General features: G+C 42.7%; 1 protein-coding gene across 2 annotated transcripts in view; it reads right to left on the bottom strand.

Moving 5' to 3' along the window:
• VPS13B (vacuolar protein sorting 13 homolog B (yeast)) overlaps positions 1 to 26,611 on the bottom strand; it is a 631,834-nt gene that overhangs the window by 81,882 nt on the left and 523,341 nt on the right. For both annotated transcript variants that reach the window (XM_005879267.2, XM_005879266.2), the window contains exons 39-42: positions 24,182 to 24,378; positions 14,303 to 14,484; positions 12,707 to 13,056; positions 7,593 to 7,754 (exon numbers count right to left, since the gene is read on the bottom strand). In XM_005879267.2, the coding sequence (XP_005879329.1) occupies positions 7,593 to 7,754; positions 12,707 to 13,056; positions 14,303 to 14,484; positions 24,182 to 24,378 (891 nt within the window). The remainder of the gene's footprint in view (positions 1 to 7,592; positions 7,755 to 12,706; positions 13,057 to 14,302; positions 14,485 to 24,181; positions 24,379 to 26,611) is intronic.

Below are 26,611 nucleotides of genomic sequence, written 5' to 3'. Positions count from 1 at the left end.
TCCCAAGCAGAAGTATGAATGATTCTAACCAAGAAACTTCCAACATTAATCTGGTTGGATTTCAGATCTACTTCTCCCGTTTCCTCCTTTTATGAATGGGAGTGTCTATAGTAGTTACCTGATGCCTGTGCCACCACTATACACTGTTCTACAGCAAGAGATAACTAATAAAGCCCTCTTGGCACTCTCTCCTCAGCATTTTCCTCTCTATCCACTGCTATGTAGGCACTGATGATAGGCCAACTTTTTAACCTCTAGGCCATACTATTCTTTTGAGCTCCTGACTCTTAAGTTCAATGGCCACTTGGACATCTGGTAAGAAAGGGAAAAGGGAAAGGAACCTTTTGTTACAGAGAGCGGAGTTCTTTACTAGGCACTTAATGTTGTCTCATGAGATATTCACTTATTTTTGCAGAAGAGGAAGTTGAAGCTCCAAGGAATTAAGAAACTGCCCAATCTTACACAGCTAACTAACCTTAGGGGTGGAACCCAGGTATATTCATATCGGGAGGCTCGACTCAGGAAGTATCTCCTTCCAGGATCACTCAGGCTGATGCAAAATTTATTGCCTTGTGGATATATGATTAGGGCCTCCTTCAAGTCCTGGGGGCTTCCCACAGTGTCCTGCCCATGGCCCTCTGCATAGGCAGTCACAACAAGGCAGTCTGCTTCTGCAAGGCCAGCAGGAGCCTGTGTGTCTCCCTCGCCTCACAAAAGGGGCCAACTGCTCTTTTAGGACTTTTACCTCCCAGAATTATCTCTTGCTTTTCTTCCCTATGTTAGTGTTTTACTTCAATTCCCCATCATTTTTCCCTGTCTAGAACTACTGCAATAATATTCTGATACTGATCATGTCTATAATAATTTGTTTACTCTTCTGATTCCCTCATCCTATATAATAAAAGGCTAATAAGTGAACTGTCCCCCTGACCGGGTGTTTGACCAGGAGTTTGACCAGGGAGTGGGGTCAGGCTGCCAACCACCCATGGCCCCTCCCCCTGGCAGCCCCTCTCTCCATCGCCCCCCTCCCCATTGGAGTGGGCCAGCTGGACCCCACCTGTGCACAAATTCATGCACCAGGCCTCTAGTTAGACAATAAGTTTCTTAGAAGAAAATTACATATTTACAAATGAACAGGAGGGAGGGAAACTAAATAGTGAAAGAGAAATAATGGCAAACAGGAGGGCTTGTGAGTAGACTGAGGAAGGCCTTAGATGCCATGTAATTTGGAAATATTTAATAGATGGTGGGAGAGGCTGTGAAAAATTTTGGACAGAAAAGTGTAATAATCAAAACATTACTCAAGAAGTAATCTGCAGATAGACTGGCATGGGGGCAAAGCTGCAGCTAAAAGAATAACTGAGAAAAACTGTAATAGTCCAGATGAAGAGAAATAAAGAAAACATTATTTAATTATTTAATTAATATATCATTACACTTGCCACTGACTTAGTCTGCATATAATTTTTTCCAGGATGCTTAAATTAACTTCTCTCTGATTTAGTAATTTATACCCCTTGTTTAAAAAGTTGAGAAGTATATAAAAATGTAATAAAGTGAAAAGTATCACCTTAACCCACCATTCAGAGGCAACCACTGGTAAGAGTTTCACGCATCTCCTTCTCTTATTTTTCTTTGCCTTTGTTCGTATATTGTAAGGGCCATTCTGTAAATGCAGAACCTTTATTCTGCTTTTCTGACTGCTATAATATGGTAGCACTTCCCCTTTCCATGTAAAACTTTAGAGGTCCCATAATAGTTAATCTTATAGGTATGCCAGATTTTTAATTAACTTTCCTCAAAGTGAACATAATGGTTTTTAATTTTTTGATACTATAAAAATTAAATTGTGATAAACATTTTTATGTATAAACCTTTGCTTTAATTGGAATTATTTCCTGAGCGTAGGCTATGATGATTTTAATAGCTTTGACTCTTCTTACCAATTGCTTTCTAGAAAGGAAGCATTAATTCCATTGCACCTTCAATGTGTAAGAATGTCCTCTAAATAAACTGTACCATGCATGCCGCGTACAATGTAACAGAAGAGGCAAACATCTGAAAAAATTTATCAATTTGAACAGTTTTGTCAACACAGTGTATTTCCTTCCTTAAGTCTGCTTTTAAATTTTCTAAATTGTGACTGTGGCAAGGAATATCTTTCTCTAGATATATGAGTACTTGCACTTACTAAATGAATAAAGGAGAGTGATAACTAAGTAAGAAATATAATCCAGTTAATGAAACTGCCAGTTGGGATTACCATAAAATAAGTAGATAATACTCAAAATCCATTATTTTCCCCTTTAGATAAGAGAAAAATGATCAGATTTCACTCTGAAATATTTTTACATACAAAAAGAGAACTGGAGAACTTTTGATCTATACAGGCCTAGAAGGAGTACAATAAAAATATTTTACTACTATGGGGTGAGTATAGGTTGATTATATGTGTTAGGTATAAACTATTACTTATAATTCCTTACTTTCTGAAACATTTTACCAAGTTTTCAAGTGACAGGAATACCATTTAGATCAGAGTAAAAATAATTTAATATCAAACTGTTAGTGTATTGAATTTTGTCAACTGGGAGGCCTTAAAGCAGGGCTGGCAAGTTGTGGCATGTGGGCCAAATTTGGTGCAGCGTCTATTTTCATATAGCCTGTGAGCTAAGAATGGCTTTCACATTTTTAAATGGTTGAAAAAAATCAAAAGAATATTTCGTGATGTGTGAAAATTACTGAAATTCAAATTTTACCGTCTATAAATAAATTCTATTGGACCCAACCACGCTCATTCGTTACGGCTGCTTTTGTGCAGAGCTGAGTAGCTGCCACGCAGACTGCGGCCCTGAAAGCTCACACAGGAGACGGAGGCCGGCCTCTGACTTAAAGTAATGTGTGCTTTCTATTTTCTTCACTAAATCTGATGCTTTAATGGGGACTTCTGCTGCTCTTCAAAACTAATTCTTACCTTGTTATATTTTGCATTTTTAAATATCTACTATTTTTCATGAGCTTATGAAACTTTCTAGGATATCCATTTTGAAGCAACATTTTATTATTTTCTTTAGATCTGTCTATAGCACATTTTCACCCTGCTTCGTGATTTACTAACATGAAGTCACTGAGATTTGGAATTCTGCAATTCCAAAAACAATGTACAATCTATACTTGTGTATGTTATAGGGGTAAAAGCAAATGTAGTTCCTTATGTATGAAGTAGAAGCATTCCTATTTCAAGCAGTTTAATTAGCCAACAGTGCTCTCTATTAACCAGTAAAGGACTTTAACTCAGAGGGAAGGCGGGGGTGGGTGGGAACTTGTATGTATATATGCATAACCCATGGACACAGATAATAATGTGTGAAGGGCTGAGGTGGGCTGGAAGGGGTCAATGGTTTACAATAAAGTTTAAAAAAAAAGGAACTAAACAAAAAAAAAGGACGTTAACTTAAACAGACTATACACAAATCCTCCCAGTTGATGGAAATGTCACTATACTTGGTTTGGTAAATTAAACATCGCTTCCCTGACTCTGAACTGCCCATATTCTGGGGAAGGAGTCCATACACTCACACTTCCGGTCCCTATGTGAACTCTACAGAATGTGAAGCACTTCTCTGAAGACCAATCCCTCGCTGGTTATTGTACTCATACAACCTGATCTGAAGTCTACTGGGCTGGGATATTTAGGGCCCTTTGTGGTGGCAAATACGGCTGTGTGGCTGAATAGATTCAATTATTCCCATGGAAATAGTTTTGTTCTCCCTCCGATTGTTTAAGGTAGCAACTGTTGTGGGATGACCAGCATTTTAAGTGACTCTGCCTGAGAGCGTGTGCTGGAAACTCTAAGGAGAGTCTTTAGCTTTTCATTTCTAAAGGGTTTTTCAGCTTTGGATTTCCGTGTTTCTTCCCATCCTGCTGGGACTTACTGTTGTTAGCAACCTCCTGTGTGGTTCTACGGCATGTTGACCTCTTTGAAACCTTTCCAGGTGTCATTGCCACTCTCTTGATCCCTGCAATCCAAGCTGCATTGTTTGGTGGAGTTACGTTCTGTGAACTTTAGAAATCCTCCCTGCGACTATGAATTGACTAACACCCAAGGCAGCATAAGCAGCAGACACAAATGTTCCTGAAACCACGCCTGCTGGGCAGTGCAGGATGTGACTTGGAGCCTGGAAAAGAGAACAGTTTGCTCACTTGCGAGGCTATGACTACCTCCAGGTGCGGTTTGAAGCTAAGTGGCTAGTTTTTCTTGATCCTCAGATGGAACCTCTCATTAGAACACAGCAGAATCTGTGATTGTGGACAGAAGGAATTCCATGAAGACCCCATGGGCCCAGTAAGACCTCTGGCTTCAGAGGATCCTAAAACACACTTCCTTCAGCATATGTGGCTGTGGGAGAGAGCCACTGTGGTTTGCTGTTTGTTGTCATTTTTTTTTTAAGAAATCTGATCTAAGTTTAGTAGCCTAAGATTATAATGAACACTTATTCTAAAATTTGTGTCCAGAGGCTGCAGTTACAGACTTAAAAGAAAAAAAGTTTAATAGACACCTGTCTTACTTATGTCTCCAGTTTGTCATTAAAAATTATTTGTTTTTGGTAATACAGATAAGGCTTTGTAAGGGTTCCTACTTGGACTAAGAACCCCATTAGTCTAGTTTTAAAAGTGGAGTATTAGACAGTGATTTCCAAGCCCTTCTTTTAAAGCCTCACAGCTTGGCTATCCTAACAGACAATTCATGCTGCCAAAACCTAGGAGAGTTTGACAACGTTTTGAAAATAACACTATACTGAGAATGAAAACATATGGGATGCCAACTCTACTGCTATCTTAGCTTAATATTTCTAGCTTTCTCCTTGCCTAAAAATATGCATAAGAAATGACACAAAGCACACAGGGATACTGTGAAAACAAAATTAGTGATAAATACAGAAAGACCTTGGAAACGTGCAAGAGCGTTAACATGAAAGGTGTTGAGGCCGCAGTGGCCGTCCATTCTTTCCCGTTGGGCTCCTTCCACCCACCACTGTATGCCCATCACATGGTGATCACAGAACAGCTGGCTCATACACCACCGAGCCAGCTGTTCTCATGATCTCCCTTCCCATGTGGGCTCCTGTGTCCGGGGAACCCTGAGGTTCAACAGGGCCATGGTGGTCCATGCATCTTAGGGGGCTGTGAGGGGCAGTAAGCCTCCTCTGCTTCACTTCCTGAGGCCCGCAGCTGTGTGTGAATGGGGGACAAGGCGACAGGTACAGTTAGTGTGATAGTGGGGAAGGACATGTAGTGAGAATAGAGCCACTGTTGTTTGATAATTATTCACCTCGCTGACTACAGATGAGAAGTTTTCTTACTGACTCTGGGGAACTGGAGGATGAAGCAAGGATGTAAAAAGGTAAGATGCCTCGATGGGTCCATGACTCAGAAAATACATTTTGAGAACAGACCAAGGACAGGACATGCTTTGATTTGGTTGCTGTGCCCAGACCCTGACCCCCTCAGGAGCGCTGACCATTCTCCGGTCCCAGGAACGGGCCGAGCTGGCTGTAACATCACAGAAGATTAGCCACCTTGTTATCGGACTCTGAGCTCCTGAAGGCCCTACTGCAAACTCTACCCTCCTTTCCCTGTTACACTTGCAGCTCCCAGCTGCATGTAGTTATCTTCTCCCTCGTGTGTATATAACCAGCCAACTGGCGGGGTGGGGGTGGGATGCAGAGCAGATTTTCGTGGATGACCTGCTGCTCTCCCATATCGGTGGCGTTATTGGAATAAATGCTCACATACGATTCAACCCCGTCTCTGCTGAATTGGTTCAAGTAGTGACAGGCAGCCCGGACCCCTTGGTTGCCGTTTACAAGTGGACGATAGCCCATGTGCAGCTTCTCAGAGGCCTGCTTCCTGCCACTGCTAATTCACTGCTGTGAATGCAATCACCATGGAAACCTTTCCGAACTCTAAAAGGTGACAACAAGTATCAACCCAGGTTGTCTGGGTGGCTGGAATCACAGGTGGTCATTTTCTTATTTGGTCTATATATCTGTATGTTCTCACTTTTGCAATGAATAAGAAAAAAAAATAAAAAGGAACTTAATTTTAAAACAAATAAACAAAACACCCTTTAACTATAAGAGGCAAATAACCAAACGACTTAAAAACTCTCTAACACGGAAATTTCTTAAGAGGAAAATTTGAAAATAAGGGCATGTCATTCACTCTAAAATTATGAGTGCAATATTATATCATTTGAAAAATATTTGTAAGAACTGTTTACTAAAAAGGATTTTTGTAGTTTTAATATCCTGTCAAATTAACTAGAATTGGATAAACAATATACTTAAATAAGAACTGTACTGTATCTACATTTCCAAATTTTATAGTAAGAGTGTGGCAATTCATGAAACAGCAAGGAAGAAATCAGAATCTAGCTACTGGGGCGGGGGTGGGGGTGGGGGAAGAGCAAGCCGGAGCCCGAGGGCATAGCATGTCCTGAAGCCGGTCTATGGAAGCTGGTCCCAGATGGGAAAACTTGTTCTCTAATTTAATGACTTTCTTTTAATCACAAGCAGACAGTTTCCTTATTACCCCGAGTGTTAGAAATACGTTATTCCTGAGAGCACTTCCTAGGGTTTCTTTGACTCATTTAAGACCACATCTTTGTGTTTAATTCACCCTCATATTATCCCTCCGGGGCACATCCCTCTAATTATTCCCATCGAATGTGACAGGAAAATGGAATTACACTACTTGGAAAACAGACATCCTTTGGTATGTCTCTCCTCAGTGCTCCCTTGGGCATATTCTGTTGTCCTGCTCACTTCATTACAGACCGGGAGCTGTCCCTCAGAAGGCGAAGATTACCTTTGAACTCCCAGTGCCTGGCACATGCTTGGCACACGGTAACAATCTGAATAAATAGCCTGGCCGGCGTGGCTCAGTGGTTGAGCATTCACCTAGGACCCAGGAGGTCATGGTTCGATTCCTAGTCAAGCTGGATGCCCGGGTTACAGACTCTATCCCCAGTAGGGGGTGTGCAGGAGGCAGCCAATCAATGATACTCTCTCATCATTGATGTTTCTCTCTCTCGCTCCCTCTCTCTCTCTAATCAATAAAAATGTATTTTAAAACATCTGAATAAACAAATGAATAATAATAATACCCAACGCATAATGCTTACAGTTTATCAAACACTGTTTGGTGCCTTATACATATTTATTATTTAGTCCTCACCATCCCATGAAATAGTTACTGTTATTATCCCCATGTTACATGTGAGAAAGCTGATGTGTGGGAAGTAAAGCAAGGTCACACCCGGCCAGGATCTACACCTACGTCCAGATTCAGTCTCGTGGCCACCGGGCCGTTCCACCGCCTGTGCTCCCGGGAGAGCGTCCTCTCCAAGGGACGCTGGGAACACCGTGCTCCCATCTCTCAACGTTTCTGGGTTCCTGTCAGGTGTGGCTGACGTGGGTCCTTGGGAGACCCACCCAAAAGGAGAAATAGCTGGACACAGGCACACAACTGCAGAACAAGTGAACCGCTGGCCTTAACGATCGCTGTGCTGTGAGCTGCTTCTCACATACCTGTGGGGATCTGTGCGAGCGCCAGCTGTACTGGTGACGGTGGAGGCTCGCCAGCAGGACGTTCTCATCAGTGTCCACCTGGCCAAACCGCAGCGTCTCCTGGGTGTCGTTACAGATCACAAAATGGCTGAAGACCAACTCCTCCACCTCAGGGCATTGGTTCTGAAAGAAAAGGAATAGGAAAGCCAACGTGCATCAGATTAATTGCAAGATGTTTGGCAGCTGTCTGCCCAGTGGCGATTGTTACAACGCAGGAACACTCAAGGATCTGCTGTCATTAGCTCGTGTATACAAAGGATTCTATACTTCCAGGACAAGCACCAAAAATACCTTAAAGAGATCTTACACGGTCCAAAAATATGTTTTGACTTATACTCCTGCAAAATAAATCATAGACACAGAAGAGTAAAAGAACAATGAGATCCCTCAAACTTTTAACATTTTAAAATGAATTAACATCCTACAGAGAACGCTGGGCTGGGTAGTGCACGTGTTTGAGCAGAGTGCTGGCGGCTAGAATTACCGTGTTCCTGGCCTTCTCAACTCGGCAATCAAGACCAATTACAAAGCCACAGTTTGTACCCTACAGAAAGTAAGGATCTTTTAGGTAATACGTCCCCAGATCCCTTAAGGGGGAGGGAGGTGGGGAGAGACAGAGAGAGAGAGTGTGTGTGTGTGTAAATGATGTGCTCAGGGAGAGATGCAAATAAAACCACAAGTTTCCCTCTATTGTTAAGAGGCTGCACACACAAAACAGACCTGCTCCAGAGTCGGGTAAGCCAAGTGCAGTTTTCAAGAGATGTTAGCTAAAAAACAGGTGTTGCTGTCTGTTGCAGCTGATAGTCTTCAATCAGCGAATGTCTCCCATGAACCTGTGAAGGCTCAGCAAATTAGTAATGGGCTCCTGTGTTTATGCCTCCTTTTCAACTTAGTGGTGACTCCCCTGGTTGCTGTTATATTAAAACACTGGCAAAGTGATAGAGAATTTCTGTTCTTATTCTGGTTAGGTTATGGCTTAATAAACAATAAGTATGCTTTGGGTAAACGAAAAGAAAAGCTAAATAAATGATGCTAGAGAATGCAAGAAGAAAAGCATAAACCAGCCCATCAATTTGCAGACAATGGGAGGTAACATGCTTCTCCGTTGGCCTGTTTCCTGGCTGTGGATGTAAATGACACCACAATGTCACACGCTGTCATTGGCCGTTTTACCAAACCCTCACGAGCACAGGGAGTTATGTGATGGTGAGGCCTGAAGCCAAGTGGATGGAGGAACCCACCTGAATCCAGGCCGGACCAGGACCTGACCTAGAACTCACCCAGAGCAGTTCCTGGGAGGAGGAATGCTCGTCACCCGCCAGTCCCCAGATGGGGGCAGTGCTCTGTGGCTGCAGCTGGTGAAGAGGCGCTGAGGTAGCTCCTTCCAGACATCCCTGAGGACTCCCAAGCCCTCGCTCTATCACCCAGCCATTCCCACCAAACCTCTCTGCTCCCGGAGCGCCACCTTGCTGGAGAGCCACACTAACCACGGAAACAGTCTCTGTTCAGTATCAAAGGAATGGTAACAGCAGTTATCTGCTGTCTCCCATAACGCTCTCGGCTGCAGCTTTTAATCCCAAGCTGCGACTTCATGGCCTGCCAGCAGGTTCCAGATGTCCTGGCCCTGCCACATCCAACCTCCTCCCCACTTGCTCACGACAGCCCAGCAACAGCCCAGCTCCGACAGCCCCTCTCAGGTCCTCCCACACGATCCTGACCACGCTCAGCTCACCCAACACATCCCTCTCCTGCCTCAGTGCCTGTCCCCTGCCTCCACATCCTTCCTCCTGGCTCGACAAGCTCTTTCCACTCAGCCTTCAGGCTCTTGTGTCCAGGCTCTGTCCTCGGAGCAGCCTCTGAGCCCTCCCCCCATCAGGGCCCTGTTTTATGCTCGCATCTTACTCCATCTTTGCAGAATTACCCCTCTGGGACTAAGGAACTGTTTGTGTGACTGTGGGTTCAATGTTGTCTCCATCACTGGACTCCATGCTTCATAAGGGCAGGAATCAGTCTGTGCTATTTATAACTCTACCTCTAGTTCTCAGCATAATGCCTGACACATAAAATACTCAATAAAAACTTATGAAACAAATATAGAAGTTCAATTTTTAAAAGTATGAATTGTAATAAATGCTCACAATAGAAAAGTTAGAAAATACAGAAAGTCTGGATTGTTTTAAAGTCTCTAACTGCGATTAACATTTCCATGAATTTTCTTCCAGCAGTTTTTCTCTTCCGAGTGTCCCGCCTGTTCCTGTTCGAGTCCATCCTATCCAATCCTCCCTTCTGCACCTTATATAAGGTTCGTAATCAAACGGGAGTCCCATGTATAATTAGTCCTAATGGTTTTTCCATTTAGCATTATGTAAGCAACACAAGCTGCTCTCCTTGTAAACAGTTTTCCTCTCCTTTAGGCCCAAGAGCACAAACATGAAGACAGGATATGAGCCAAACTCCCACCTAGATAGACATCCCAAGGTTGGAATTCAGTTTTCATAATGAACTGGGATCTCTGCACTGGTGACACAGAGGTTAAGTTACCAGATGGGGCTTGAGTAGAAAAAAAAATCATATTACTTTCCTCATCTCTGAAAACTGACCTTTCATAAATGATGAGGGTTTTAGGAAAAAATGTAAATGAAAGAACACAAGGGGGTTGTTTACATTTTTCTAAAGAATACTCACAGTCCTCAGGGAGCTGTTTCCCTACTGCTCCTTCAGCGTGGGGCTCATTATAACTGCAACACGCTTAGGCATTTCTTGGACTGTTTTAAATTCTGATATAAAAAGATCATACACATTTCATATGACTTCCAGAGGCTAAACCTCAGAATGTTCACTCAGATGTGTAATTAAAAGGTGGCTTATTTACATTTAAGGTTTGCGTTGGAGTGTTGTGTAGGCATTTGTAGTTAAACAGAGATATCGTTTTGGTGTAAGATAAGACACATGAGTATAAGCCTGATTTTTAAATAAAAATCCCCTTTAAATGCTATTTTGTTCAAATGTGGGAATGTGACATAAAAATAAAAAGCAAACTTCAAATGTCATTTTGGGTCCTTAAGCTGGTTTCACAAGACATTAATTATTTACCAAAAAAACCCCCCAAAACCCAACAACAACAAAAAACAAAAACCAACAAAAAACTACCACCAGAGAAATCAGACACTAATGAAGGCTTCTGTTAATCTTGAACTTGTGACCTAAAGGTGAAAGGCCAAATTGTTTCATGCTTCATCTGTCTGGTCCATCTACACTGGATACAAATGACTTGTCTCAGAGATGAATCTGATAAAAAGTATGTGGAGAACTCAACATATCCTGCTTATTAAATTCATATTTCTCATGGGCAACAATTACACTGTATAGATCACTATACACACAATAAAATCCAAGTTGGGAAACTAAGTTTCCCCTCTAAAGGGGATAAACCACATTCTGAATATTTTAGAAACAATGAACTTAATAACCCTTTATAAGCCCATTTCAATGTCACATGTCCTATAATTTTGAAGTTGTGCATTTCTGTATTTACTTTAGAATACACAGGGTTAGATGCCTACCACATTAAAACTTGGTGGCAAGTACCCTTGACACGGGAGGAAACAAGAAAATTACAGCAACAATTACAGAAGTATATCCGCTTGTGGCTCATGTTAACATTGCCAAATCCCTGTGTAAATCAGAACCAACTATTCATAGAATGTACCTGTCAGCAATATGCTACGTGACATATGGCTCTACTTAATCAAATATACAATTCCATTAAAAAAAAACCCCTCAGAATATTCCTTCAAGGCACTGGGCTAGCCAGTCATTCACACTCTGATGTGGTTTAAAACATTTAAATATTTATGCACTGTGTTATTTATATGTATGCCTGTGTCTAAGAGAACATTTTCACCCTGAGAGGGAACTGGGATTTCTGGAGGCCATTTTGCAGTAGTTGCTACACACGAGTCCCCTTATAATGGCCCCGATACCAAGACAAAAATATCCTACATTTAAGTCCTCTATCAATGACTCTTTTATGTTTTCTAGGTTTGTTTTTTATTAAATGCATTGTTCAAAATATGACAAAAAACAGAAATTGGAGCCATGAAAGTTTTTTTCACATCGCTATTCGAACCAGCTGCAAAGATTTAGATCACACTAGCTCTTATTTTACGCATGTCCTTTGCAACAAGAAAACCATGGAATGCCCTTAAAAAGGAATTTTAAAATATAAAACAGATGTGTTATCTTCTTTCCCTTTGCTATTGTAGTGCCATGTTAGGTAATTAATTCCTTAGTCTTGTATAGGTCTTTGTGCACATAAAGGAAAGTTTATTCCCATAAAGATTCTGATGCTCGAGAACTCAAGCCCCTCCCCCTGCACTGTGCCTGTTCCCATGTGAGGTCAGTGAGGGATGGAGGACCATTTCTCTTGGGGAGCCGGCTCCACACAAATGCACGTAACATGCACAAAAGGTGGCAAGTGCCTCAGCTTACGCAGCAACACGAACTTTATGGAAATACAATATTATACTGACTATCAGAAAGAGAAGAGGAAGTGATTTGTTCTTAAATCACTGAGTATATTATCGTCCAAACATTCAAATTAAAATCCATTATGAAGTGCTTTTTAATGATTCAAAATGGCAGACTGTCATAGGAGAAAGACTTGTGCTCACATGCTTCCTCTGTGAAAAGATGGAAGGCTTATTAGCAGAGAGGCGCGCCCACAGGTCCTTCTTGTCTGCAATGGGTGCTTAGACAACTTGATACATAGCTGAGCTGAAGCTTTGGCAAACTAGAGCCATAAAACTTGAAAACTATTTCTGGGAATATGTTACTTTCCACACAGATGTGGTACATTAGTCACAAAAATGTGGGCATGTTCTGTAGAGAACCCATATCCTCCAAAGCTTTTATGCATCACTTAGCCAAAACAGAGAAGGTCCCAAATAAGATGGTGCCCATCAAACCCTTCGTTCTCTCACACTGGAGTTTATGCTTATCACTAGAAGTGATAACAGAGTGCCTAGTCAAAGCTCACACGTGGACGAAGTGTACATGGTCTTGGGTGCACGTACCTGTTGCCAAGCCTGCACTGCAGTGTTTAGGGAGTGAACCGCGTGCTGCCCAAAGTTTACAAACAGAGAATCGACGATGATGGTGCAGTCGAGCCGCTTTTCTGCTGCGTCGCTGGAAACGGCCATCTGTCCAGAGATGCTGAAGGGTCTCACCAGGCTCTGCATGGTCACGTTCCTGCACTCCAGAAGCTTGCAGTCTGCGCGGGCTGAGAACTGGATCTCCTGACAGACGGAACTGTTGCTCCACTGTCGGAGATACAGGTGTGGCTCTCGGAAGGAAATGATCATGTATTCCAGCTCAGGTGGCACATTTTTATCCGAAACAAATGGCTGTAGGTAGGGCGGCGGAGCTGTTGGAAAACAAGCAAGGAAAAGAGCAACTGAGATGAGCCTGTGCTTTACGGAAATAAAGAGATGACGTTTAAATTATTCGGTTTTTGGTTATTGAATTCAATACTGGATGTTTAATAAATTTAAACGTCCTCCTGAAGATAATGCAATATCTGAACTGCCATTTGATATTTGCAAGCAAAACTGGTTTGTTCAACCAACAAGGCCTCTTAAATACATATTGTCTCCAAAGGTTACAGTCAGTTTCACAGGCAAACTTTGATCACAGAGACAAGAAATAAAATGAAGAGGAGGTAAATATTTGAGGAGAGTTTCTTGGAAGTGTCTGTATCTACCCACCAAATCTCAAAAGCAAAGTCATGACTCAGAGAGTTAGACAAATCAGGTTGAACTCCATTTTTGCTGAAAAGGCAAGATGTTTAACAGCAGCTGTGTTTAGTTTTAATCTGATTTTCCCCCTTTTTTCCATTACATGTAGGTTGAAAACCTAATTCCTGAATAAAATGTATTGGCTAGAAAAGGTTTGGTAAAGGCTTTGAGGAATAATATTCATGTAATATTAGCAAATCTACAAAAGGCCACTTTGGGGCCATGGGGAAATTTAATCTTTGACTGTACAAGCTTCAAAAAGTGCTACTCCTTCAAATTATTGGATAAATTGCCAATCTTTTGTAGAATGTAGTCATGCTTTTAAAATAAGGTGATATCAAGCATTTTTGGAATCTATCTGCCATTAATGTAATGGGTCAGGATATAGAACAAAAACATGTATTTCTTTCAAAAAGATCTAATTGGAATAATAGCAAAACCTGCAATTTTAGTAACTTGCTTGAAAATTCCTATTGAAAACATGCAAAATCATGTCAGTTCAATACAATCAGTAACCTATATAATAGGTCCCTAAGACAGCTCAAAAGTAAGAGGCACACCTGTTATATGAAGTTAACTTCAGAATAACATTGCCAGTGCTCACTGTTAGGGGACATGAGGCCGCTTATAAAGCCTTTCACCAGCGTGTGGGTGGTGGTCGGCAGAGAGGACCTCTGGGTGGGGAAGTGATTAGCAATCACAGCACTTTGTAACATCACTAACACTCTAGCGCACAGAATGGAAACCCCTCCAAAACTTTATATTTCCTCAAAAGAAATTATCTGGGTAAAAACAGATGAATTGTGTCTTGAGAACCCACAAGACAAAACAATGAGTATTAAGTGGATGTGATTCTGATGCTAAAATGAAGAGTACCTGTGCCTAGTTGATCCAAGTGATGACAAAGATGGAACTCCAGGTGAGCAAACTGGAGGGAAATGCAAAGAGATGGGACAAACCACGGGGTGAAGCAGGAGTCCACCCGGGTGCAGGCAGCCAGGGCTGTTGGTGTTACAAGCTGGTCACAAGTGCTTTGAGAACCAGATTCACTGGCAGAGCTATGGGGAAGATGAGAAAAAAGAAGTTCAATACCTAAACCTCCCAATATCATGTAAGTGAAATGTCTTTCGATAGGGTTCTTAAAGCTGGTACTCATAATCCCATAGTCAATGTTATCAAATCTTTTGTATTTACTCACATAAATTACAGTGGGAGAACCAGATTCACTGGCAGAGCTATGGGGAAGAAGAGAAAAAAGTTCAATAACCTAAATCTCCCAATATCATGTAAGTGAAATGTCTTTCGATAGGGTTCTTAAAGCTAGTACACATAATCCCATAGTCAATGCTATCAAATCTTTTGTATTTACTCACATAAATTAGTTTTTAAACATTCAGGTCATGTGATTGGTCCCTATGAGCTACTAGTTAACGAGCTCCTTAATGAGCTCGGTCTCGGAACGAATTAAACTCGTAAGTCAAGGCCCCACTGTAGTTGTTTTTAAACATTCAGGTCATGTGATTAGTCCCTATGAGCTACTACCAGAAAAATTTCAAAGCCATTCCTCAAACCCCAGGCCATGCTGACATCTCTGCAACCCATTTTTTTTCCCCATCTACATCTCATGTAACGTATGGACAATTTGATCTCACACAGAAAAATTTCAAAGCCATTCCTCAAACCCCAGGCCATGCTGACCTCCCTGCAACCCAATTTTTTTTTTTCCATCCACATCTCATGTAACGTATGGACAATTTGCTCTCAGGTTAGTTTAAGATCAACACAACTCAGAGCATGACTGCTGTTCAAAACACCCAATACTTTCAATGTCACCATAAATGTTTCACTTCTGCAGATTGTCCACATCCATGTCCCCATGTGAACGAGTCAGTACTCTTTACTGAACACCCACTGAATGCTGTACGAAGTGCCACACAGTCCTGACCATGATCAGAAGGACCCAGGTCCCATGGACCATTACCCTGCATGGCCCTCTCTTCACTTGCCCATCCTCTTCACACCATTTCACACAAGTAAACCTGACCAGCAGGAATAGTGAGGGCATCGGCAGGAGGGAAGACGTTTGTAGGGGTGGCTGCTGGTGTGCAGGGGGACACGCTGCCTCGCTGCCTTGCCCCCGTGCCAGCAGAAGCCCGAGAGCTGGGGATTGTTAGGGGCAAGGTGCAGCCTGGCCACTGTGCACGCTGAGTGATGCTGCCCACGTCCCTCTGTCTTCCACGCCCTTCTTTCCAAATCTAAAATTCCTCCGCAGTTATGGTAGCTTGGCTCCCCAATCCACGAGGAGCCTCGCGAGGTAACACTGTGATTTACAGTATCCTAGGGAGAACTTCGACAGGAAAAACTAAAGAAATAAATCCTTGGTTTTCCAAGAACTCACAGTCTGACTGGTGATATAAAATATGTGGACATTTAGAAACATTATACAACAGCCACCACCCACGGACAGAAAAGTCAGAAGAGCTGCCAGAGTGGAAACAAGGAACGCGGGATGGTGTGGGGTGAACCACGTGGATGCTCGGAGTGCAGATCTTCAGCTGAGTACTGAGAGAGGCAGCGGAAAAGCTGGTGAGGAGAGCTGGTGAGAAGGAGAGCTGGGGAGGAGGAGAGCTGGGAGCGCGGCCGGCAGACGCAGGGTGCAGCGTGCGTGAGGGACCTGCTCAGTCAGGGCACCTTAGCTTTGTAAGGCGACCTCTGCCAAGGCTGGAAGAGCACAAGCCCTTGTTCTTCACTTACAGAAACCTGCACCAGCTCCCACTGGAGTCACTGAGAGATGAGGGGCACAGAGCGTCCACACCGGTGGAACTGTGCCTTCACTCACATAACATAGTTGTGGGTCCGGAAGCCACTGGGTCCCTTGTGTTTGGATCTTGGTGACTGCTCAGAAATTGGCCGTCAGAGAGCTTTCCGACATCTTCCATTAGCTAATACCCTACTGCACTTCCTACCTTCAGAGGCTGGCGAGTTGAGGGAGCTGCAGACACCAGACATTTCTGCCAACTGTTTGCTAACTTCCCGTGAGAGGCTTCACCGGGGCCTTTCCCGCAGAACCTCCTCGGCGAGTGCAATGCCACCTCTGCCCGCCGCCCAGCCCTGGCGAGCTCTCTCTGGCTGGAGACCATCTTGCGTTTCTGCCTCTTGATTTAGGTCTATCTCGAGAACGACAATGCATGGATAACCACCTTCACCTGAAAGGCTTGCCATCCTAGCGGCACAATCAAGTCATCGGGTGCAGCTGCTTTCCTTTTCATCAGGGCCGCTAACCGCTTCCTCCCTCCCCGCCGAGGCGAAGGCCGAGGGGCAGGGAATGAGGGAATGGCCGCATCCTGTGTCTGCAGGAGCTGGCCATCACGCCCCCCCACCCCCCACGTTTCTTAAAGCAGAACTTTCTCCCATCTCCTTGCCCAGAGTCTCCTGGGAGCATAAAGTCTAGCAGTTAATAGAACCCTCCCCTTTTCTGGCTGGCCAACAGGGTACCGTGCTGGTTATTCAGTTCAATATGAATCGCTGGTGTTTACCGATAGTTCCCAAGAGGGATCTCACACTCACACTGACATTCACCTCCATGCAGCGTTGTCTCTCACACGCTGGCTCACCTAAACCAACGGTCGCCAACCAGTGGTCCGAGGAGCACTAGTGGTCCCTGAGGTCCGAAAGGTTGGCGACCGCTGACCTAAACGCTCTCCTCCTCCTGCAGGGACGCTGCAGTCTCAGACACTGCCTCTCAGACACTGCTCTGCCCAGGCTGGGAGAGTGCTGTCATTTTAAAAATGTTTCAACTCTAACTCAAAATAAGAAATACGCTTTTATTGTAGCCTGGTACACATTAAAACGAGGGAGGGGGTAGGAGGTTTACTGAAAATATGACACTGATATTTTAAAAATTGTGGTAAAATATATATAACATAAAATTACTATTTTAGCCATTTAAAACTATACAGCTCTGTGGCATTAAGTGCATTCACACTGTTGTGCAACTGTCACCACCATCCATCTCCAGAATTCCCAAAATGAAACTCTATACCCATTAAACAATAATTCCCCATCCCCTCTCCCTCATTCCTTGGCAACCACTATCCTATTTTGTCTATAAAATTGACTATTCTTGGTATCTCATAAAAGTGTAGTTATATAACATTTGTCCTTCTTACACTGATACTTTCTCTTTTATTAAAAAAAATTCCAACTGCAATTGATTTCATCACCCACTAATGGGCTGCAACCTGTGGCTTACAAGCAGGCTTAGATGGGCCCTCAGGGAAAGGACTGCCTATAGAGATGACAGAGAGATGGAGATAGGGACAGGCAGAGAGATCGCCCGGGTTCAGAGAGTAAGCACCATGCCACAGACTGAGTTGGCAGCATCAGCCCAGAACTTAAGGTGTGACGTGAGGAGCACTGGGAACCTTGGGGAATGTGTATGGGGAGAAGGACTCCCTCGCAAAAGGTCAACTACCTGGAGGGGTTGTTACATAGAGTTCAACCCCCGACTAAAAGGAAATGGAAAAAGGCTTCAAAAAGACACTTGGGTAAAATGCAAGCATTCCTTCTACCCAAGGGAGAAAAGGCAAAGATAAATTTAGCCCTGGGAAGGAATTTTCTGGATAAATCCTGGATTATATCACGGGATGACTAGAAACATAGGTGACAAATTAGTTCCAAATGTCAAGATTTAAGTCTGAATCGTTTATGAAAGACAAAAGGTTTTTAAAAATGGTACCCAAGGAATTTAGGTTCATCGGAGAGTGCAGACCCTGGGAGCCCCGTGGAGGGGACCCATATCTGGAGGCGCCGGTCACTTACTGGTAGAATGTTCAACCCGTGGAGAAAAGAAACAATCCAGGGACTTGCCCATCACGAAGCTCTCTCTCTGCTTCCTCCCCACCTACTGGGCAAGAATCAGGGCTCTGGGAAAGGAAAAGCACCGACTCCTCACTGAAAAGCTGCGGGCCACTGTCTCGGGATTACCGACTACGAGCTGACAGTGACTTCTTTCCTGGGCTCTTTAGGGCCTGAAGAGAATGGTTTTTTGGGGCACATCCAAAGATGAAAGTGCTCCAAAACACTCACCAGAGTTTCACTTTTCAGTGCTGAAGAAATAGCTATACACCTTAAGCCATTTCTCTTTCCAGAATGTCTTCTAGGAACCAGCATTTTGAGGGTGGGGATAACAAGTCCTTGTGGGAAAATGACCATGCAAGGAGGACAACAAACGACCACAGCCGGGGCACAGGTGGTCAGAGTTTAGATGATCACAGAACTTGTAAATGATGGCTGGACATACATATCAGGTCTGCACAAAATGACCATGCAAGGAGGACAACAAACGACCACAGCCGGGGCACAGGTGGTCAGAGTTTAGATGATCACAGAACTTGTGGCTGGACATACATATCAGGTCTGCATGGATATTACTGTGCTCCATAAATGCCTGGGATGTGTGTGACTTCACTTATCACATACTCTGGGAGTTAGCCATGTCGGTGAGGATAAGAGGGGAAACAAAGTTGGAAGTTGTTCTGGTCCATCAGAAGACATCTCGTTAATACCAAACCCAGGGAACCTACCAGGGAGGCTCAAAGGCTGAGAGTGGGTACCACTCCATTCCCTCATTTCCCTCCTGGGACAAGTCACTGGGTAAGAAGCTGTAAATTCCAAACAGAATGTGTGCTTGCTGCCTGTTTTCTGTTTGCCCACTAGATCCATTTTCTACTCTTCCCCATCCTTTTCTTTGCCCCTGGACTATATCAACAAGATGCTTTGCCCGGCTGATGTAGCTCAGTGGCTGAGTATTGACCTATAAACCAGGAGGTCATGGTTAGATTCCCAGTCAGGGCACATGCCTGGGTTTCGGGCTCGATCCCCAGTTGGGGAACTGTAGGAGGCAGCTGATCGATGATTCTCTCTCATCGTTGATGTTTCTATCTCTCCCTCTCCCTTCCTCTCTGAAATAAACAAAAATATATTAAAACAAAAACAAGCTGCTTTGTCCTTTGATTGGGCCAGTGGGAGGTGCCCACAGGAGAGGAGGGTGAGGGTCGTATTCCCGACTCCTTGGCAGTATCTCCATACGTTGCTGTGCCCCTCTTACACAAAGTACCTACCACACCTGCTCGATGTTAGTTTTGGTAATAATGCTCCGTCACCTGGATCCTTTAGGCCTAAGAGTGGATGGTTCCCCAGGGTTCCCAGCTCCATCCCTTAAACCTACCCACGTGGACTTTTGTAAATAGTCTTTTCATTCAATTCTCCTCAATCCCCTAGTCAGAGTGTGCCTTCTGTTTCTTGTCGGGGCCTGATAGAGGGGGTTATTTAGGCTTCAGCAATGGGTGTGGGCAAACACATAGACGATGAGATTAAAAACAAGTGGCTGAAATGGATATCTGATCAGGGCTTAAAGGTCATATCTCTTGCTTCCAGGCCAGTGCACAAGCAAAGAGAAGTCTCCTAAAGGCCAAGACTATTGTGGAACCTAAGCTTGAATTTAACTCTACTTCAAATGTTAACTTAAAAAAACCCCACCATAATTACTCATCACTCGTTTTCATATGATCAAGCAAACCATTAGTTAAAATAGTGGAATGTAATTATTACATATACAGTGATTGAATTAAAGATCATACACCTGCATGGGATAAACAGACCAGGTATAAGAGAGTGAATCTTTTGTCTCCAGTTCTTTGCCGAAGACTAGCTCCTCTTGGGACTAGTTAGCTCCTATTCATCCCTTAAGGCCTCAGCTTAGAAATCAGGTTTTCAAGGCCAAAGAGCTAGCTGGGAAGAGAGTCAAGTCTTGGAGCCAGGCCTCTAACGTGAAATTCTCTATTAAGCAGTGCTTCCAACTGCACAGGTACAGTGATGCTGTACCACTGAGCTGCCTACACTATTGCAACTTTATGATAACTATGGACATGGGAGTTATTCTTTACAAACTTTTTCTTTCTTCAGTAATGTACAGACTGATGAATATCCTTCTCAAACCAAAGAAAATGTTACTTATAAGACCATCTCTTATTATAAAAGTGTCAAGTTTTTGTCCAGTTCTAGATTTTTAGTGACAGAATATACTGGAGCTAACTGTAGCAGTTTCTTTCATAATCAAATGCTGATGTTCATCAAAGCACTGATGTTTTCTTTCTAGAAATCGGGTGAACTTTATTTATTGTCCATTCTGAAAAATGTCTTAATAGTGTTTTATTATGTGGGCTTTTAAACCAACTTTTTAAATTTCAATTTCATTAATATCAGTTTCTACCTGAAAAATAGTTAATCTCAAACAATTTAAAGCAAGATCAATTGTGAAATATTAGGTAAGTTGAAAAGTCCCAGGTGAGGGCAAAAGATCTGTGCTTACAGTGTCAGAAGCTTGGTGAAAAACTGCCTGAATTTGATTGTCTGCATAAATTTCCAATCCCCAAAGGCTCTACATTTCTGTAGTGCTAAGCTTACCACAAAAGTAATTTTTATGGATGTTTCAGATTCAGAGGAATTAACCTTGTCTAAAATGCTCCTTTCAATAATGAAAATGCATTCTTTCATAATTAGAATCAAGAAATGATTTCTAACCTGACAGTAAATTTTATTACACATAGTTCTATTTTCTGAGGTTTCCTCATTTCTGACTAGGTAACCTATACTTAGATTAGGCAATCTTTCCATCCATCTGCTAATTCTCACAGGATGGGTGTTCTTTTCATTGCTGCATTACATATAGGTAAAATCAAGACCCTACTCCTCTGAAACATTTTCACTAATCGTATATTACTGGGTACTCTCTGAGAAAGGTAATTATTTTTGAAGAGCCCAAATGACCTAGAAATAGAATATATAAAGTATGAAACATATTATTATTAAGCATACAAAGTCATCAATTAAGAAGACTGGGAGGCAACAGACTAAAATGTTAACAGGTTATTTCGCTGTGATATAATTATGCATGGAATAGTGTCATACTTTCCAATGAACTCTTCAATGAACATACATTGTTATTAATAAAAAAGAGAAAGCATTCAAAATCTATAAAATATAAAGTAAAAATCAGACTTCAAAAATACAACTAAAAGACGGAACGGACATCACCCAGAACCACAGGAAGGCTGGCTGAGGAGAGACTCTTCAACTAGAAGGAAAAATAACAGCACACCGAGGCTCAGAGGAGGCGCAGTGTGGAAAAAACTCAGGTGCGGAGGTGCGCGCGCAAAGCGGGCTGGTGGCTGAGAGCGCGGTTGTCGTTTTCGGTCAGGGGGGAGTCTCAGACTCTGAGCTCCAGATACGGGCGAATCGCTGGGGACTCGGACCCAAACGGGAGAAGCGGGAGTGTCTGGCATCAGTTGGAAGGCAGCTTTCCCTCCGAGGTTTGCAGCGGTTCCGGGGGTTCTGAGAAGCAGAGCCTCTGGGAACAGGACTGAGGGCACCATAACGGCTCCCTCCGCCCGCCCTGTTGAGCCCGCCCCGCCCAAGCCCTGCGCAGAGCCATTTGCCAGATCGCCTCAGGCAAAGGCTAGATTAGCACCTCCCCAGAGGACAGAAGTTTTCCGCGGCAGACACAGCTGATTCACACAGCCAGTCGGCCTGGTGGTCAAATCCCTCTAGTATTAACTACAACAATCAAGGCTCAACTAGAACAAGACTGCGCACAAAGACCACTAGAGGGTGCACCAAGAAAGCATAAAAAATGCGGAGACAAAAAAACATGACAGAAATGGAGGATATAGAGCTAAAAATCGCAATTTTGAGGGCTTGCAAAAATGTGCTAGAAGCTGTCAATAAACTTGAGGAGAGAGTCACGAAAACTAATGAGACCCTCGATGCTATGATAAAGAACCAACTAGAAATTAAGCATACACGGACTGAAATAAAGAATATTATACAGACACCCAATAGCAGACCAGAGGAGCGCAAGAATCAAGTCAAAGATTTGAAATGCGAAGAAGCAAAAAACACCCAACCGGAAAAGCAAAATGAAAAAAGAATCCGAAAATACGAAGATAGTGTAAGGAGCCTCTGGGACAGCTTCAAGCGTACCAACATCAGAATAATAGGGGTGCCAGAAGATGAGAGACAGCAAGATATTGAAAACCTATTTGAAGAAATAATGGCAGAAAACTTCCCCCACCTGGTGAAAGAAATGGACTTACAGGTCCAAGAAGCGCAGAGAACCCCAAACAAAAGGAATCCAAAGAGGACCACACCAAGACATATCATAATTAAAATGCCAAGAGCAAAAGACAAAGAGAGAATCTTAAAAGCAGCAAGAGAAAGAGACTCAATTACCTACAAGGGAATACCCATCTCTGAGAAAGGTAATTATTTTTGAAGAGCCCAAATGACCTAGAAATAGAATATATAAAGTATGAAACATATTATTATTAAGCATACAAAGTCATCAATTAAGAAGACTGGGAGGCAACAGACTAAAATGTTAACAGGTTATTTCGCTGTGATATAATTATGCATGGAATAGTGTCATACTTTCCAATGAACTCTTCAATGAACATACATTGTTATTAATAAAAAAGAGAAAGCATTCAAACTCTATAAAATATAAAGTAAAAATCAGAATATCCAATGGTGTACTATGATTATGAGCTTGTAAAGGTGTACAATAATGGGCAAAAATAAAGGTAATAAAAAAAACTGTTGATTTTCAGGGTGTTTGAATGGTGGATTCCTTTTCTCTCTGTTAGTGCCAGATGCTGTTTGGGGGGAGGAAAGGCGGGGTTATATAAAAGGAGTAAGATTCTTCCATCAGGAGAACTGGAAGGCAGGACACTGGAAACAATGGGCAGTAGGAGGGGGTCACAGGCCACTGTCCACAGAACATCACATGGGCAAAGGCACGCTCCACTGCGTGTGATGCGGTTACTTCTCTTATGGGAGCATGAAGAGGAAATGCTGAGGCTACACTGGAAATGGGGACAGTCTGGGCCTTTTTTGCCAGGAACCAGGTGTCCTGTAGGAGGTGTGGGACAGGAAGCGCTGGGGACATGGGTCAGGATACCTCTATAGCTCTAGAGACTGATATGACCAAACCGAATCTAGAGCTAAATAAAAGTTTGGCTATTAGAAATCCGGAAGAGGAAATGCTGAGGCTACACTGGAAATGGGGACAATCTGGGCCCTTTTTGCCAGGAACTAGGTGTCCTGTAGGAGGTGTGGACAGGGAGCTCTGGGGACAGGGGTCAGGATACCTCTATAGCTCTAGAGACTGATGTGACCAAACCGAATCTACAGCTAAATAAAAGTTTGGCTATTAGAAATCCTTTGGGTATATTATTTTGGTTAGCCAAGTTTTTCTAATGTCTGGAAGTTTGTCTTTTATAGTTATTCTAAAAACCACTTAACAAGGAACTACTTCCAAGAGTTATCTTTTTAGAAGGAAACAATTCAATCTATTTATCCATTCCCCTCACCCTCCAATTTCCTAAGGTTATCATTATACAAATTGTGAGGTATATATGGCTCTTTTTCTATATTTTTTGGTTCAGGATGACTGGATTCTTTTGGTAGTTTGTTTTTTGCACTTTTATACTTAAGGAAGAGGTTCTTAGTCAAGGCTTAGTATGAGCAAAACAGGAGTTTTAGCACACATATTTGAAACACCAGCTCTCTCTGCTTCCTGGTTCATCTGTAATTGAGGCAGATACAGCTGCTAGCCGCTAAGTGAAGGGTCACCAGATAAGATGACAACGATGGCCTCCCCAGCACAATGCCTCTATTCCATTTCCACTGAGTTACCTTTGGTCATCAGCTCCGTTTTGACTGCTGTTCAAGACAATTCTCCAAAGATCCGAGGATACCAGTGTCTTCTGGTCATTCACAAGATTGACATCTGGCAACTGCAGTTCACAAACTTTGCTTTCAGACAGACTAAATTCTCGAAATGCAACAAAAACCTTCTGGAGTTCATCCCAGTATTCCAAACTGCAAGGAATCTATATTAAAATAAAAAAGGTTTCAGAGGGTGCAAATGGGAACTATGCTGCTATGTTTGTTAAAGTGCAAATTAAACCTTCAAACAAGTTACAGCATTATAAGACTTTTAAAAAGGGTTAAGTAGTTCATAATTTCTTTATAATGAATGCTTATATTCATGTTGTTTACCTATTTTATTTTAAGAGACCTATTCAAGAATACGTGAGCTTTTCCGGTGGTGATGCCCTCCCCAGGACAACATGGCCCTTGCCAAGGACGTCCTCCATCCCTCTCCAGAAGAGAAGAGAAAGCAAGAAGCACCAGGTGCAGAGCCCCAGTTCCTACTTCCTGGATGTGAAACGCCCAGGATGATGTAACATCACCACCGCCTCTGGCCCTGTACAAACGGTCATTGTGCGTGTTGGCTGCTCTGCATCCTCCGTCAGCTGACAGGAGGAAAAGCAGGGCTTGCAGAGGATGCTCCTTCAGAAGGAAGCAGCACTAAAAGCACCTGAGGCAAGGTGAGTGGGGAATCATCCCAATAAAACACTTTGGATGCAAAAAAGAAACAAATGTGAAAAGAGCCAAGAAAGTTTTTAAGTGGAAGAGAAACAATGGGGAACAAATTCTATCAGGTGTTAAGTGTATTATAAAGCAAGAGTAATTAAAAGATAACATTGGAGTAGTAACATCCAAATAGATCATCGGTTCTCAACCGAACGACCCTTTCACAGGGGTCGCCTAAGACCATCCTGCATATCAGATATTTACATTACGATTCATAACAGTAGCAACATTACAGTTATGAAGTAGCAACGAAAATAATTTTATGGTTGGGTCACAACATGAGGAACTGTATTTAAAGGGCCAGAAGGTTGAGAACCACTGAAATAGATTAAAAGAATAGAATAAAAATAGTATAAGATGTAAGCACCAATACATTTCAGTATGTAATAAAGATGTCATCTCAAACAAGTAGGGGAAAGAGGTTGCAAGAACTGGCTAGCCATTTGGTAAAACCAAAGTGGGTCCCTACATCATTTCTGTATTAAAGTAAATTTCAAAAGGACCAAAACGTTAAAGGCTAAAAACTCAGTTGATATTTTTATCATAATAGGGCATCCTTTTTCCAAGCATGGCTTGGAACTCACGGTTGTAAAAACCCCACAATCGATGAAAAAAAAAACAACAGAAACAAAGTAGAAGTATAGTCAATGATAGACCTGGGAATAATTGTTGTAATAGCAGAGAGCTCTTATAAATCAGTAAGATGATAAGTGAGCACACAGAAAAATAACAATGGCAGTTGTTGGAAGAGGCAATTAGCCATGGGACTTAAACATCTCTGCAGATTCTTACTAATTACACAAAGGATGCAGGGCCCTGAAAACTGTTAACTGGGACCATTTCGCAGGCTGTTTGCAGAGAGCAACCAGGTGGGATGAGGTAGTCTCTCTCTAGGACCAAGGGCAGGTGTGCTCTGAAAGAGGTGGGTGACAAGCTCCTTGCTCCTCAGCTGAGTCACCTATGAACTCCATGCATAACATCCCCCTGGGTGCCCTTCTGCTTTTGCCCTCTTTGGACTTGGCGGCAAGAGAAACCAATGCAAACGTGATGCTCATGCTGCTTCTGAGCAATAATGTTCTTTGTTTCTGACTCAAGAGTCATGTGTCTTCAGCCAGAATCCATGAACCACTGACAGGCAAATTTATTAGCTTGCACAGGTAGAATCCCAGACATTGACAGCAATTAGTTTACCAAAAATATAACCAGCCTGACACATGAAAAGATATTCAACTTCACTAATACTTAAGAAGTTCAAAATAACGCAATAATGTAATATTTTTAATTCATTAATTTGGCAGTTTTGAAAGATTGACAGTTCCCATTTCTGTAGAGGTGAGAGCAAAGAAGGTGGGGGTGGGTGGAGGTGGGCAAAGGCGGGGAAAAGAGACACCTGCAAAAGTGGCACATTATTTTTAAAAATACTCTTAGAGTTACAGCATTATAAGACTTTTAAAAAGGGTTAAGTAGTTCATAATTTCTTTATAATGAATGCTTATATTCGTGTTGTTTACCTATTTTATTTTAAGAGACCCATTCAAGAATACGTGAGCTTTTCCGGTGGTGATGCCCTCCCCAGGACAACATGCCCCTCGCCAAGGACGTCCTCCATCCCTCTCCAGAAGCGAAGAGAAAGCAAGAAGCGCAGAGCCCCAGTTCCTACTTCCTGGATGTGAAACGCCCAGGATG

This window comes from Myotis brandtii, unplaced genomic scaffold, assembly GCF_000412655.1.
Source record: "Myotis brandtii unplaced genomic scaffold, ASM41265v1 scaffold59, whole genome shotgun sequence".
NCBI lineage: Eukaryota > Metazoa > Chordata > Mammalia > Chiroptera > Vespertilionidae > Myotis > Myotis brandtii.
Note: the sequence above shows the minus strand (reverse complement) of the source record. Positions and strands in the feature narration are given on the sequence as shown.